A 15,392-nucleotide genomic window follows, 5' to 3' on the forward strand; every position below is an offset into this window, starting at 1 on the left:
CTGGAAGACCATAGAAAATGGGAACGATGCAGTCTTTGGAAAGATCCAGAGAGAAAAACTTCCAAGAACCAAGACGACACCGAATTTGAACGAAAGAAGCCCTTAACAAAGCAGGAGTGACACTAAGAACAACTCCTAGCCGCTTGTGGAAGTCCTCAGGATGGAAGATGGATCTGAGAGCAGCTGCCCACATGCAGATTGCCCCTAGAGGAGAAGCTGCACAGGCAGGCTCTTCACTGAAGCAGCAAGGGGGAATGGAGTGACACACTCAAGCTGGTGGAAGTTCATGCCCAGTAATTTAGAATCTTACGTTCAGCAAAAATACTTTTAACAGTAAAGATGAAATAAGTATTTGTAGATACCACATTATTCCTTAAAATTTTTTACTAATAGAATTGGCAGAAGATGTATACTGAACAATTCTAAAGGATGGCATTTAAGCAGAAGGAAAGTACTGGAAAGAAATTTATAAACCTAGGAAAGAATGAAGAGTAAAAGTAGTAGAGAGCATGTGCAGAAACCATGTGAACATAGATTCTTGTCGGACTTGAATAAATAAAACATATGCTAATAAGAGTGGATTATAAAAACAATACTGTGATGAATGAATTTTAAATGTATGGGGAACTATAAATTCTGATCAAATCCAGTGCTTCATGCATGATAAACCAGTTCTTTTCTAAGCTATATCCCCAGCCTTTGGCATTATACTTAAGTAATAATTCATAGTGCAATCTCTAGGTTCAGCTGTAAGAAAATAGTTTATTAGCTGAGCAGTGGTGGCCCACACCTATAATTTCAGTACTTGGGAGGCAGAGGCAGGTGGATCTCTGGGTTCGAGGCCAGCCTGGTCTACAGAGTGAGTTCCAGGACAGCCAATATTACACAGAGAAACCATGTCTCAAAAAACAGAAAAAAAAAAAAAAGTTTGTTATATAACATTTAAATTACAGGGAAATGAAATGAAGAAAAATAACAGAAGGAGAATGTACATCTAATCCTATTTTAAGAAAATGGGTTCATTGGTAAAGTGCAAGAGGCAAAGGGCTGGAGAGTAACAGAGGCACCACTGTCTTAGGGTTGCTATTGCTGTGATGAAACACATGACCAAAGACACCTGGGGAGTGGTGCGGGTGCTGTTGCTTCTTTTGAGGGGCCTTGCCACCCAGCTCCCAAATAAATCACACACAGAGGCTTATTCTTACTTATGAATGCCTGGCCTTAGCTTTGCTTGTTCCTTGCCAGATTTTCTTATCTTTAAATTATCCTGACTGACTTTTTGTCTCTGGGCTTTTCCCGTTCTCTTACTTCTGTAAATCTTATTCTTACTCCGTTCGTGGCTTGGATGTGTAGCTGGGTGGCTGGCCCCTGGAGTTCTCCTTCCCTGGCTGCTTCTCCATTCACACCTCCATCTTTTTTTTTCTCTCTCCTTCCAGATTTCTCCTTTTGTATATTCTCTCTGCCTGCCAGTCCCGCCTATCCTTTCTCCTGCCTTGCTATTGGACATTCAGTTCTTTATTAGACCGTCAGGTGTTTTAGACAGGCACAGTAGCACAGCTTCACAGAGTTAAACAAATGCAACAAAAACAAAAGTAACACACCTTCAAGTAATACTCTACAACAGGGGAGAAAAGGTTTTATTCAGCTTATGCTTCCACATCACAGTTGGAGGCAGGAGCTGATGCAGAGGCCATGGAGGAGTGCTGTTAACTGGCTTGCTCCTCATGGTTTGCTCAGCCTGTTCTCCTGTAGAACCCAGGACTACCAGGCCAGGGTGGCTCTACCCACAAAAGGCTGGGCCCTCGCCCATCAGTCACTAAGAAAATGCCCTACAGGCTTGCCTACAGCCCAGCCTTACAGATTCATTCTCAATCACGTCTCTCTCCTCTCTGAGGACTCTGGCTTGTGTCGAGTTGACATAAAACTAGCCAGTATTGACCCCTTGTCAACTTGACACATAAACATCACTTTTCAATTAGAACCTTTTCTTTCTCATCCCCAAGATGGCACATTAATATTAATATCACAATATAAAACATAACTTTAAAAGTTTCACAGTATTTACAAATTCAAATACAGTCAAAATAAAGTCTCTTTAAAATATCCAATCTCTAAAGATCCAAAATACCTTTTAAAAGTTCAAAGTCTTTCAGCTGTGGGCTCCTGTAAAAATCAAAATTAAATTAATACCTTCTCAAGAGGGAAGAACCAGGGTACAGTCACAATCTGAACCAAGCAAGACCAAAATCCAACAATATAAATAACTCAATATCCAGTGTCTGGAATTCACGCATGATCTTCTGGGTTCCGCCAAAGGGCTTGGGTCACCTCTCCAGCTCTGCCTTCTGCAGCACACACAGCTTGTCTTCTAAGTTCCGGCAGGCTCCACTCCACTGCTGCTGCTCTTCCTGGTGGTCTTCCCATGGTACTGGCATGTCCAAAACGCTGGGGTCTTGTGCTGCAACTGGGCTGCACTTTCACCAACAGCCTCTCATAGGCTCTCAACTTCTCTGCATGAGCCCTTCAGTCCTGGGTCTTCACCTGCTACTGAGGCTGCACCTTCTTCACCAATGGCCTCTCCGGGCCTCTCACAGTCCCAAGCCTCAGCTGCTCTCCATGACCCCTTCGTGCCTTCAAAACCAGTACCACCTGGGTGACTCGTACACTACCAAGTTCGACTGCCAGTGCAAGGGACAATCTTGTCCATGTCTGGAACACAGCTCCTGTGTGCTGACTCTCAGGAAACACTTCCCAGAAGATTTCACCTCCACAATGCTGGTCTCTTCTTAATCACAGCTGATTCTTCTACCCCAGCTGACCAGCATCAATTCTCCTAGTAACACCAAGGTTTTACTTGAGTGGTTCTGGTCTCTAGTGGTTCATAATCATAGCTGATTCTTCAGTTCCAGCTGACCAGACATCACAGATTCATCACACAAAGTCTTGGTAGAGTCTTTGGTTCCCTCTGCAATGTACTGCTCTCAATGTTCTTACCTTCGGAGCTCCCACGGAACAGCCCACTGAGCTCTTAACGCTCAATGACTCTTCTGGCCCAACATTCCAAAGTCCTCCCATAGTCCTCCCCAAAACATTATCAGGTCTGTCACAGCAATACCTCACTATTCTGGTACCAACTTGTCTCAGTTAGAGTTACTGTTCCTATAAGGAAACACTAGGACCAAAGAAACTTGGGGAGGAAAGGGTTTACTCAGCATATGCTTCCACATCCCAGTTCTCCATCAAAGGAAGTGAGGACAGAATCTCAAGCAGGACAGGGACCTACCTGCAGAGGCCATGGAGGGGTGCTGCTTACTGTCTTGCTCCTTATGACTTGCTCAGCCTGCTTTCTTACACTACCCAGGACCACCAGCCCAGGGATGGCACCACCCACAGTGGGTTGGGCCCTCCCCCATCAATCAGTAATTAACAGGATTCCTACAGCCTGATCTTATGGAGGCATTTTCTTAATTGAGGCTCCCTCCTCTCTGATGATGCTAGCTTGTGTCAAGTTGACATAAAACTAGTCAGCACAACCACCTAGCCTTGATTGATTCTAAACTTCATAGGGAAATGGCTAAAGGCTTAAAGAATACCATAGCAGGACTTGCTCTATAGATGTCAAGATTTACTGTAAAGCTACAGTAATCAGAATGATTAATTCAAGGGTAGATAAGCATTGAAACAGAATAGAGAATCCAGACTTAAACCACATGTATACTTGATTTTAATATCAGAGGTGGTATTGTAGAACAGCTTTTTTTTTTTTTTTTTTTTTTTTTTAAAGACTTGGTCTCACTGTGTAGCTCTGGCTGTCCTAGAACTTGCTATGTAGACCAAGCTGGCCTTAAAGTCAGACATCCACCAGCTTTGGGATTAAAGGTGTGTGCCACCACACCTAGCTAATAATGGCATTTAAAATAAATACTTAGTGAACACCCCCTTTTGAAAAAAAATCTTAGGTGGAATTTATTTTATTGGTCCAAAATACTTACTTTTGTGGCTTTATATTTCATTCAGATATGAAAGCTAGAGGGGGCTGAGGGTGTGGCTCTGTAGTGGAGTACGTTCCGAGCACCTGTGAGTTCCTGGGCGGCATCTCTAGCTTTGCTACCATCACAGCAACAAACAGACAAATAAGAACAAGGCGGTGATGAACATTTGTCATCCCAGGTTGAGGCCAGCCTGGGTTATGTTCTGAATTCAAGGTTAACTTGAGCTTCACAGAAAGCCCCCGTCTTAACAAACAGCAGAAGTTTTAAAAAGTGAAATGCAAAGCAATGAAATTGTAATATTGAAATTTGTAGTATTTATAATATAGAATTAACTTGAAATGGAAAAAGTTCTTTAAACAGGATTCAAAAAACACTAGCCATTCAGAAAACTATTAATAAATTAGATAAATTAAAGTGAGAGCTTTAGATAGTGAGATCTGGATAGATGGCCCAGTGATAAGAACATTTGCAGCTCTTGCACCCACGTGGTTGCTGCCACCACGGGATCCAACTCTGATCCCAGGGGATCTTATCTGAAGCTCTCTCCGGCCTCTGAGGGCACGGCATGCATGTGGTTATCTTACATACGTGCAGGTAACACTCACACACATAAAACAAAACTATCTTTTAAAAATAAAATAGCTGGGCAATGATGGTGCACGCCTTTAAACCCAGCACTTGAGTTCAAGGCCAGCCTGGTCTGCAGATTGAGTTCCAGCACAGACTCCAAAGCTACACAGAGAAACCCTGTCTCAAAAAAACCTAAATAAATAAAGTAAAGATAAGAGCTTTTGTTTATTCAAAGACTGTTCAGCATGTGAAAAGGCCAGCTGCCCAGAAGGACAGGATATTTGCAATAAACCAACAAGTGGCCCACTGACAAAAGACTGAATTACTACCAATTAAGATGATGGGGTATGAATAGGCCTAGCACAAAGAGAATGCCCAAATGATTAACAAAAAATGTGAAAAGATATTCAGCCACATTAGTAATCATGAAAATGCAAATTAAAATCATAATGAGATATGTCTTAGTTAGGGTTTCTATTGCTATGAAGAGACCATGACCAAAGCAAATCTTATAAAGGAAAACACTTAATGGGTTGGCTTACAGTTTCAGAAGTTCAGTCCATTATCATCATGGTGGGGCACAGTGGTGTGCAGGAGGACATGGTGCTAGAGAAGGAGCTGAGAGTTCATTCTGCAGGCAACAGGAAGTAGTCTAAGATACTGGGCATGGCTTGAGCATATATGAGACCTCAAAGCCTGCCTCCACAGTGACACATTCCTCCAGCAAGGCCATACCTACTCCAACAAAGCCACACCTCCTGATAGTGCCACTCCTTTTGGGGGCCATTTTCTTCCAAACCGCCTCAAATAGATTTCATACTTACCAGACTGGCCAGAATTAAAAATAAGCCATGTCCAGTATTAGCTAGCATTTGTAATAATGGGAATGTTGACACACACAACTATAATTTGGTAGATCCCACTTTAATAGACAGTGCTAAACTGTTATCCAAGTTAAACATACACATGCTCTAGAGCTGAGCATTCGGATATCCTGGGATCATACCAGAAACGTGTTTATATTCAGCAAAGGCAGATGTATTGAAACACATACAAGGGCTTCACATGCAGTTCCCAGAAGTTAGAAGCAGCCCAAATGATGGTTGCAGTACAGGTGATAAATTGTGGCAAAGTGGATGGGCATGGTTCCACACACTTTTAATCCCAACATTTGAGAGGCAGAGGCAAGCAGATCTCTTTGAGTTGGAGGCCAGCCTGATCTACTTAGTTCTGGGACAGTTAGGGCTATGTAAAGAAACTGTCTTAAAAAACAAAACAAAACAACAAAATGGTGGCATAGTGCTGCAGGGGAACCATATGTGACCATAAAAATAGGCCACAGTGAACATGTGAATGAGTCTTAAAACATAATGTTGAATAGAATAAGCCAGACGCCCCACCCCACACCTCGCCAATGTTTAATAGTTCAATTATATGAAATCCCAAACCTGAAAAGTGGGCCGGTGAGATGGCTCAGTGCATTAAGAGGCTTGCTGCCAGGCCTGAGGACCCATGCAATGGAAGAAAAGAAACAACTGCAGTTTGTCTTCCGACCTCCTCTTGCTGAGTGTGCACACAAAGAGAAAATAGGTAAATATAACTTTTAAAACAATAAAACTATCATGCATATGGATGTATCCATGCATAGTAAAACTTTCAATAATAGGAAGAAAAAAATCCCAGTGAAAAGCAAAAGAGTGGTATCCTTTAGACAGGAGAGGCTGCAGGTGTCAGGTGTCAGAGGTACGGTGGGTTGTGGGCAATATGGGTGACGGCCCTGGGTGACTAGTTTTATAGGCATGTGCTTCCTAACAAATCATAGAGTGACTAGTTTGCTTTGCATAAATACAGAAAACTCATTATGCTTAGTAAAAAGGTAAAAACTACTTGTCTACAAAAAGGGGGAGATAGAGCTTTTGGGAGTCGAGAAACCAGATTCACTGGAGGAGGACAGTGGAGAGGGAGGCGAGTTAGAAGACACATAACAGCCCATGCATGGAAATGCCAGGGTGAGACCTGCCACTTTGTATGGTAACCTTAAAATTAATTAAAAGAAAAAACCAAGCCGGGCGGTGGTGGCTCACGCCTTTAATCTCAGCACTCGGGAGGCAGAGCCAGGTGGATCTCTGTGAGTTCGAGGCCAGCCTGGTCTACCAAGTGAGCTCCAGGAAAGGCGCAAAGCTACACAGAGAAACCCTGTCTCGAAAAAACCAAAAAAAAAAAAAGAAAAAAGAAAAAGAAAAAAACCAAACCAGAGGTCTTTCCTGCTGTAAGAAAGGTCCATCAAATGTTAAGAGATGTTAGAGATGGAACAGGGTAACAGATTCTTTTTAGAATGCAGTAGTAATATTCACTTAGTTTGTTTGAGAACACTAAAGCCCTATTTAGTAACTAGGGGGTGCTGAATGTCAGTACCAGTTGCTAGACTTGAGAATAGAGGAGCAGGCAGGGACACTGAGCTCACCCAAGCAAAACAGTGAGAACCTTTGAAAAGGCTGTGAAAACCCTGTTTGCCGTGGGATAACCGTCCCTTCTCTAAGTCTGGAGCTGATCTCTAAAACCAAAGGAGTTCTGGGGTGTAAATGACCAAACCACACACTCAGTTCCCAGTAGAAGCCCAGCATGCAGTGCTCAGAGCATCAGGTGCCAGCTGTTTCTCCCAGCTCCGGAAGCTTCTAATTCCCTCTCTTTGTTAACCATGAGTGAACACCAAGGAGCATCAGGCCCCAAAGCAAAGCCTTCACGGGACAGAAGCCACAGAAAGTCCTGAAGGCTCAAACCTATAAAAAGGAAAATGTCTCCTGAAAAGTGAGATGTGCTAGCATGTCGAACAGCAGTGCAGTGTTCTGTTGAGAGATCTGCAAACTGTTCTTGTCCATTGTTTTTGTTCTTTGTGTTGTCTCAGAAACAGTATCTTTGTGTTATTTTCATGATGGGGGTAGATAATAGTAGATGGGAATTGATATGAAAGGTTAAATTGTTAAGAAATGGAAGAAAGGACAAAAAAGGAGTCTGTATTTAGCTCTCGTGGAGCAGGCAGTCTCTGAGCTGCCCAGCTAACAGCCTGCTCCTCTCCAGGCACTTCACTCAGATTTTTTTTTCTCTTCCATGGAAACTCGCACCCTCCTCCCATGTATCTGTCTTCATCTCCTTATTTCTTGGTGTCTCTTCCCTGAAGATCACTACATTTCAAGCTGTCCGAAAGGTATCCAACTGAACTGTGCTGTGAACTGAGTTCTTCCTGTCTGCTCTGCCGCCCTTGGTTGGCTAGTCGTCTGGAATTGGTAGTGGAGCAGTTCCTGGGACTTTCCTCCCTCTCTCTCGGTGGGAACGGCTGTTTTCTGGGGGCTTGTGGCTTGATCAGCAGCCCTGAGAGGTGGGAGAGAGGAAGGGAAGCCTGTGTATCTGTGTCTGACTTTTGGATGCCATCTCCTGGTGTACCCCTGGAGCTTACCTTTCACGTTTGGGCTGTTTCCTAAGTCTTGAGTAAGAAAAGGCCATAAAGTCTTACATGAACTTTTCAATGTTGCTTTTGAAGTGTTGTACCCATCCTTGTAATCTGTGGCAGTATTCCAAAGAAACAAGTAACTGGTTTGAGTATGGAGATTAGAGAAGGCAAGCGGCCCTTCCTGAGTTCAGGACAGCGGCTCCCTTCGGCAGACCAGACCCTGCATCCAAAGGTGGCACCTAGCGTTCTCAGAAGAGATAGATCTTAGCTTGTAGCAGCTTGTCATTGTGAGCTTTGTTTGTGTCTTTGTGTTTCCTCCTTCACTGTGGACAGCATTTCAGACCTATAAAACTTCCCACCCCCCATAGATGACTCTCCATGTCTTTTGGGGGCCCCTTCATTCATTCTTTACTTCATTTCTTCTCTTCGGGTGTTTTCCTCTTGTTCCTTGCAACTTCCTTGGATTTTTTTTTTATTTATTTTTTTTATTTTGGTTTTTCGAGACAGGGTTTCTCTGTGTAGGCCTAGGTGTCCTGGAACTCACTCTGTAGACCAGGCTGCCTCAAACTGACTGAGATGGCCTGCCTCTGCCTCCCGAGTGCTGGGATTAAAGGCGTGCGCCGCCACCACCGCCAGATGGTTGTTTTTTAAAAATTAGGCTTTGATTCTTTTTTTAAGTTTCTCTTTAATTTAAATACAAAAGACACTCCATCCTGCATTTGAAAAAGCTGTCCTGTTAACCACATCCCTTTAACTCGTTTGTTCTTTGTATTTTCTAAGGCACTTCCGTTCGAAAAGAGATCATCAAGAATAAAATCAGAGCCATTGGGAAAATGGCACGGGTCTTTTCGGTTCTTCGGTAAGGTTCTGTCATTACATTGTGGGATGAAGGCATTTGCAAAGTAGGTTAGAAGCTAGCTTAGAGTAGTGTTTTTAAGGTTGCAATCTGGTGCTAGAACTACAAGTCTTCTGGTTGAGTACAGGTTGAACCAGACTTCCATGGGAAAGTAACCGTGTTTGGAAAACATTCATTTGGTACTGGCATAGATGTTTAGTGTGGATTTTAGAACCAGATTCCCCATGTTCAAATTCTGGCTGTCCTTAGCTGTGTTGTCTTGGGTTTAATCTCTGGGTCTTAAGTTTCCTTGTCTATAAAATGGAGATTCTACTAGGACCTAGCTCACATGTTGTTAGAAGAGTCAGATGGGATAATGTGGGGACCAGTGCCTGACTACCAGTGCCTCTGGTTGAAAAGAAGGACTGGCTCACTGTCTCTGTCTGAGTGTTTGCAGAACGCCTGGGTCAGATGCAGGTAGGGGACCTGTCTTCATCTGCCGCTGCCTTCCTGTTACTCTCCTTCAGATGTCACTGCTTGGTGTGCTGAGGCGCCCTGGCATTAACCAGGGCTTCCATGTTCCTTTGCAGGGAGGAGAGTGAGAGTGTGCTGACCCTCAAGGGCCTCACTCCCACAGGTACACTCCCCTTGGGGGTCCTCTCTGGAGGGAAGCAGACCATTGAGACTGGTGAGTATGTAGATGCCCCTTCCAAAACGTGTGCCCCGTCACCAGCCCTCAGTGACTTTGTTTAGAACCTGTACTAGAGCAATGAGATTTACCTAAGGAAAGATGAATCATGACCCTTATTCTTTCTGTATTCAAAAAACTAATAATTCAAAGTAGATTTTAATTTAAATGCAAAAGTTAAAACAAACTCAGGGAAAAAAGTGTGGCAAATAGGCATTGGAGTAGGTAGGGTCTTGAATAAGATAGAAAGTACTGACCTTCAAAGAAAATAACGTTTATTAAAATTAAATTACCCTTATGAAAATGCATAATTAAGAGAAGGAAAAAGCAAGCCACAGAGAAGATTTCTACACTATCCATGTCTGACAAAGGCCTTGTTTCAGGATAGACAACAAATAATAATAAAAAAGAAGCTTAAAATACAGCTCAATGATTTTTTTCAGCTTATTTCACCAAAGAGGATTTTAAGATGTCCAGCAAACATCTACGAAGATACCTAACATAGTTACTCATCTGGAAGATGAATATTAAAGTATAGTGAAATACTACTGCATACCCGTACGAATGGCTGAAATGAAAAAATCTGACAAAATCGAGTATTGGCATGTCTGTGGAGGCCTGGACTAGATATAGGCTAGTGGGCTAATAAATAGACGCTACCACTTTGACCAGCTGATGGCCAGTAAAGCGAAACACATTTGTACTCACACCCTGCAACTCCACACCAAGACTGTCCAAGAGGAATTAACATGCATGTCTATCAGAGGGTATGCATAAAGATGTTTACTGTAGTTTTATCATGGCAACCCCAAATCAGAAGCAGCTCCCCTGCCTGTTAGAAGTGAGTAAGTTGTACAATATTTTGATACAGTGGGCTGTTGCATTGACATCAGAGCACAAGCTCCTGTCTATCAGTAAGTGAGTAATGAGCTCCGAAAGTCGGTGACTTTCCTGAAGAAATAACATATAAGTAATCCTAAATTGATTAAAACACCGATTCAAACCAGGAATGAAGAGGCATAAAATATATTGGGACCAAGTCCAAAAAGGTGTGAAGAAACATGTATATCCCAAGTCAACACATCTGGAAAATTCTCTTGCTGCCCTTGAAAGATTTGTTCTTTCAAGATCTAGCAAAAAAACCTAAAAAAATTAGATTAAAGCAACTTTGTGGATTAGTAAATTTTCAAGTTTTCAAGGAAGCTATATAGACATTTCTCTCTCTTTTTTTCACCCAAGTTACTTCCTCTTACCCCAAAACACCCTCATCAGAGCTGTTCACAGAAAATTTCCCAAGACATATAACAAATAAAATAAAAGTGGATACGTATCTTTTTAAAAAAAAAAAAACAAACAAACAAAAACCTGCACATTTCTTTAGGGGTCTGACCTTCGGTGGGTTGACCATGTTTCCTTCAGTGGATGGCTTCATAGCCATGTTTATGAGGGCCAGCACTAAATAGATTCAGTGAGTTATTAAACAAGAAAAGGAGCAGTCATGAAGGTGAGAGGAGGCGAATATATACATCATGTATGTGAAAATAAAAATCCTGCGACCATTGGGTTGAGAGTGCACTAGAAATAGTTTATGACCCGCAGGATGACTCTGTGGGTGATAAAAGATATCTACTGCCAAACTTGATGACCTGAGTTCAAGCCCACATGGTGAAAGGACTCTTCAACCTCCCTCCTACATGAGTGCTGTGGCATGCTCATGAATACACAATTCCACACTTACACACACACACACACACACACACACACACACACACACACACACACACACAATATAATGGAACACTGAAGGGGCTGGAGAGATGGCTCAGCAGTTTAGAGCACTTGCTGTTCTTGCAGAGGACCCAGGTTTGATTCCCAGCACCCACATGGTGGCTTCCAACTATCCATACTCCAGTTATAGGGGATCTGACACCTTCTCCTGATCTCTACAGGCACCAACCATGCAAATAGTACACATATGTACAAGCAGGAAAAACAATCATACCTATAAAATAAAAATAAATCTAAAGCAGGGAGGTGGTGGTGCACGCCTTTAATACCAGCACTTGGGAGACAGAGGCAGGTGGATCTCTGTGATCTGGTCTACAGAGCTAGTTTCAGGACAGTCAGGGCTAGACAGATAAACCCTGTCTCAAAAACCAAAAAACAATTAAAATATTGACTTACATACTCTAAACAATTGAATTTTATGGTATAGGAATTATATGTTAGTAAACAGTTTCATGACTTTTTTTCTTACCATGTCTCTTGTTCAGACTACTATGCTAATAACCAATACAAAGAACAGTTCTATGAAAACCCCAAAAATGTGATACTGGAGGACTGACTGTAGAGATGGCTCAACAGTTAAGAGCGCTTGTTATCCTTGCAGGGGACCTAGATTCAGTTCCCAGCACCCACATGATGGCTCACAGTCATCCTTAACTCCAGTTCCAGGGCATATGACACTCTCTTCTGACCTCCATATATGCAGGTCACACATTCATGCACATGAAATAAATAAGTCTAAAATACTCTTCTTTGAAATGTAGTGCTGGTACATACATTATCACACAAATTCAAACTCTTAAGTAGATCAGCACTGTCCGTAGAATTTTAGACAAAGGTTTGACTCCCACTTCCTCACAGCTGCATGAGTAATGCCCTGCGCTGTGAGAAGATGTTATCACTGCCTTGTGTGGCTAATCAGGCCCATCTGAGGTTAGGGAGACTGTGGCAGTGCTTTTAACAGGAGCCTTCCTAGGGCAAACACAGGCACTTGGGTTGCCGGCAGATGTAGGCTCTCACATTGCTGTAGGAGGGTAGGTAGCTTTACAGCTCTCCCCTTCTCGTAGTGATGGGGAAAGCCTCACACTGGTCTTGCTGCTGAGTGGCCTTCCTCCCTTCCATAGGAAAACTGCCATTGGAGGAGTTGGCAGGATTCTAGCTGTATCCTAGAACCTTTTTGTGTATTACAGTGTTACTGTCTGATAAAGAATGGCAGGAGGAAGTTTCCCTGTTGGTGCTCATTTTTAAAAGGCTTTCATTTTTGTCACTGAGATGGGAAGAGGGCTTTCTTAGTAATTGACTGCTGTCCTGCACAAAGAACAGAAGCCATATGAGTATCAATGTGAACTTCTGCATACCTCCCATCTCAGTTCCAATCAGTGCCTGGCCATTTACCCCAGACCAGAAGTAACACCTCACTTATAACCTATTTTTCTCCCTTTCCAAATGCCGGAGCTGTTCAAGGGACTGCCCTGTTGCTGTTGTTTATTAAATGGTTAAGGACAGTTGGATTGTACATCAGTCATTTGAGAACAGTAAGAAGCTAGATTTTTAAATAGGACCCAGCGACAGCTCGCCTGATAGGATCTGAGCAGTTATAAACTCAAACACAATTGTGATGTTAAATTATCTGATTTGACAAGTCATTTTGATGTGTGATCACAAGACATGAACTAGCAGCTGGCTATTTCAAATGAAGAGAGCAGCATTCCCATGCCACCAGAAATGTTAGAAACGTTAGCTCTGCCCACCTCATGTCCACACCTCCTCCAGTTCTTTGCAGGAATCCCCTCATTTCTTAGAACTCAGAAATGCCTTTGGTTATGGGTGGGTATGCTGGTGGGGGGCTGGGGGGGGGGTCTGTGCTGGCAGCATTGCAGTTGGCTCACTCCTTTCTCTGTCTTCATTTTTGCATGCCACTGCTCCTGCCTTCTTGCAGCCACAGTACAAGCGGTAGAGGCTCGGGAAGGTATGGCCACATCACTCTGTTGGAATGCCCTTGTGTCTGTGCACCCGTCTCAACGCCTCATCAGCATTTCTAAACTCACTTGCATCTGCAGAACTGTGACGGAAAAGGAGAAGATGGCCCTCAGTGTAGCCACATGTCCCCCTGTTCCTCAGATGACCTTCACACAGTTTATGTCCTAAGTCTTTTTCTGTAATGACTGAAACTTGTGCAGCTGGTAATGATGACAGAAGTCACATGATTTAAGTAGTTTGTTCTTTATTAAGAGAGTCAGATAGGCATGCTTTGTTACCTAACGACTCAAAAGGGTAGCAGGTGTGGAGGCGAAAGCAGACTAGAATTTAGATGCTCCATTTCTGAAGTTGCCCTAAGGCATTCAAACTAAGGTGACTTTGTTTCTATGGAGACATATTTTAAATAATATCATTGGAATTGATAAACCAGTATTGTAGATTTAGTAATTTTATTAGATAAGGTGATTCAAAGGGGAATTCATTCTCTGATGATACAAAATTGAATCAGGTTGGAATTATCGCTCAGTGGTCGAATGTTTGCCTAGAATGTGTGAGGCCCAGGGTTCAATCTCCAATACCACAAGAAGGAAATTTCACAGTTGGATCAGATAGGCAGGATCTAGAAGCTGGCTGTTGGTTTTTATCTGATGTTCGGCTCCTGGCTGTGAAGATGAAAAGCTGTCTTGAGCAGATAGTGCTCCTGCCACTTGTGTATGGTCAGGGGGGTGCTGGTGCTCAAAGCTGCGACCTGTGTGCTGTGCTCGCCTGGTGTCGCTTTCCTAGAACTGAGCATTTCACGTGTGGAAGCTAATTAAGAACTAATCTGTTTTCGTCAAGTTTATTTCTGCCAGAGTTTTTACTCTTAGGACAGTTTCTACCACACTTTGAGCTGTGTGGAAGCAGTGGTTGTGGACAGGGCTGATTAATCACGTTGCCTGTCATCAGATGTGTGCTCTGGGCCGCCTTCCTGTGTGTTCTTAGGAGATTGCTGTGTGCTTGGAAACTCGGCTGAGTGTTAACTTGGCCACTGAGCACCCCCCTCTTGTTTCTCTGCAGCCATCAGAGGGTATCCAGCCAAGATCCGGAGTTTTGAAGAAGCCCGAGGTCTAGACCGAATTAATGAGAGAATGCCACCCCGAAGAGAGGGTGGGCATCCTGATGGGCCAGTGAAGATGGTACACTCACACGCTGCACGAAGGGGCGACCACGGAAAGAAAGCCCTGAAGTGACTCAGAGCCCGTGCAGCACAGAGGAGTCCCCACCCTGCGATCAAATCGCGTTTATTTATTATTGGAAATGAAACAGAAACAACTCAAACAGCTTAAACGTGGAGGTGCATTGTAATTCAGTCGGGTTTATTCTGTAAGAAAGGTGACCATTTTATAAATTCTTTAATTTATGTTCAATATATATATATAAAGTACTTCTGTTTTCTTCCCAGCCCATCCCCGTCCTAATTTCAGGAATGGATCTAATTGTTGTCTGTGTGTGTGTGTGTGTGTGTGTGTGTGTGTGTGTGTGTGTATGTGTTGAAGTCTTACGCTATAAAGGAGACTTTACCCTAATAAAAAAGGGACTTGGAAACCTCAACCTGGGTTTCTGACTCAGGCTACTTGGTAGCCCTTCTCTTGTTTGAGGAGGTGATTTCTTTCATTTAAGACTTGTAACTTGAGCTGGGCAGTGGTGGCACACGCCTTTAATCCCAGCACTCGGGAGGCAGAGGCAGGCGGATCTCTGTGAGTTCAAGGCCAGCCTGGACTACAGAGTGAGTTCCAGGAAAGGCGCCAAAGCTACACAGAGAAACCCTGCCTTGAAAAACCAAAAAAAAAAAAAAAAAAAAAGACTTGTAACTTTGCTAACTTCAACGTGTCTTTTCTGCTTGGTACAATTGAAGAAAACCTCAGGTGTCAGTGGGAAACTTGACTTCCAAGAGAACAACTTAAACCTAGTGATTTTAAGATCTAGGTGGAACTGGCTTCCATAATAATTTCCTTTCAGACTCTTCAGTTCCATGATTGTGGGGTTTTGTTTGTTGGTTTGTGATACATGAGATTGAATCCATGCCTCACACATGCCGTGAGAGTATCTGCTACT

At 43.1% G+C, this 15,392-nt stretch overlaps 1 protein-coding gene across 1 annotated transcript in view; it reads left to right on the forward strand.

Annotated features, from left to right (window-relative positions):
- The window catches only part of Ppp3cc (protein phosphatase 3 catalytic subunit gamma), a 72,752-nt gene extending 58,014 nt beyond the window's left edge, over nt 1–14,738 (forward strand). Inside the window, exons 11-16 of the mRNA XM_028877587.2 lie at nt 6,498–6,515; nt 7,741–7,767; nt 8,791–8,869; nt 9,436–9,533; nt 13,258–13,287; nt 14,355–14,738. Of these exons, the coding sequence (XP_028733420.1) occupies nt 6,498–6,515; nt 7,741–7,767; nt 8,791–8,869; nt 9,436–9,533; nt 13,258–13,287; nt 14,355–14,527 (425 nt within the window). The 3' untranslated portion in view covers nt 14,528–14,738. The remainder of the gene's footprint in view (nt 1–6,497; nt 6,516–7,740; nt 7,768–8,790; nt 8,870–9,435; nt 9,534–13,257; nt 13,288–14,354) is intronic.
- The last annotated feature ends 654 nt before the right edge of the window (nt 14,739–15,392 follow it).

Source organism: Peromyscus leucopus, chromosome 9 (assembly GCF_004664715.2).
Source record: "Peromyscus leucopus breed LL Stock chromosome 9, UCI_PerLeu_2.1, whole genome shotgun sequence".
Classification (NCBI taxonomy): Eukaryota; Metazoa; Chordata; class Mammalia; order Rodentia; family Cricetidae; genus Peromyscus; species Peromyscus leucopus.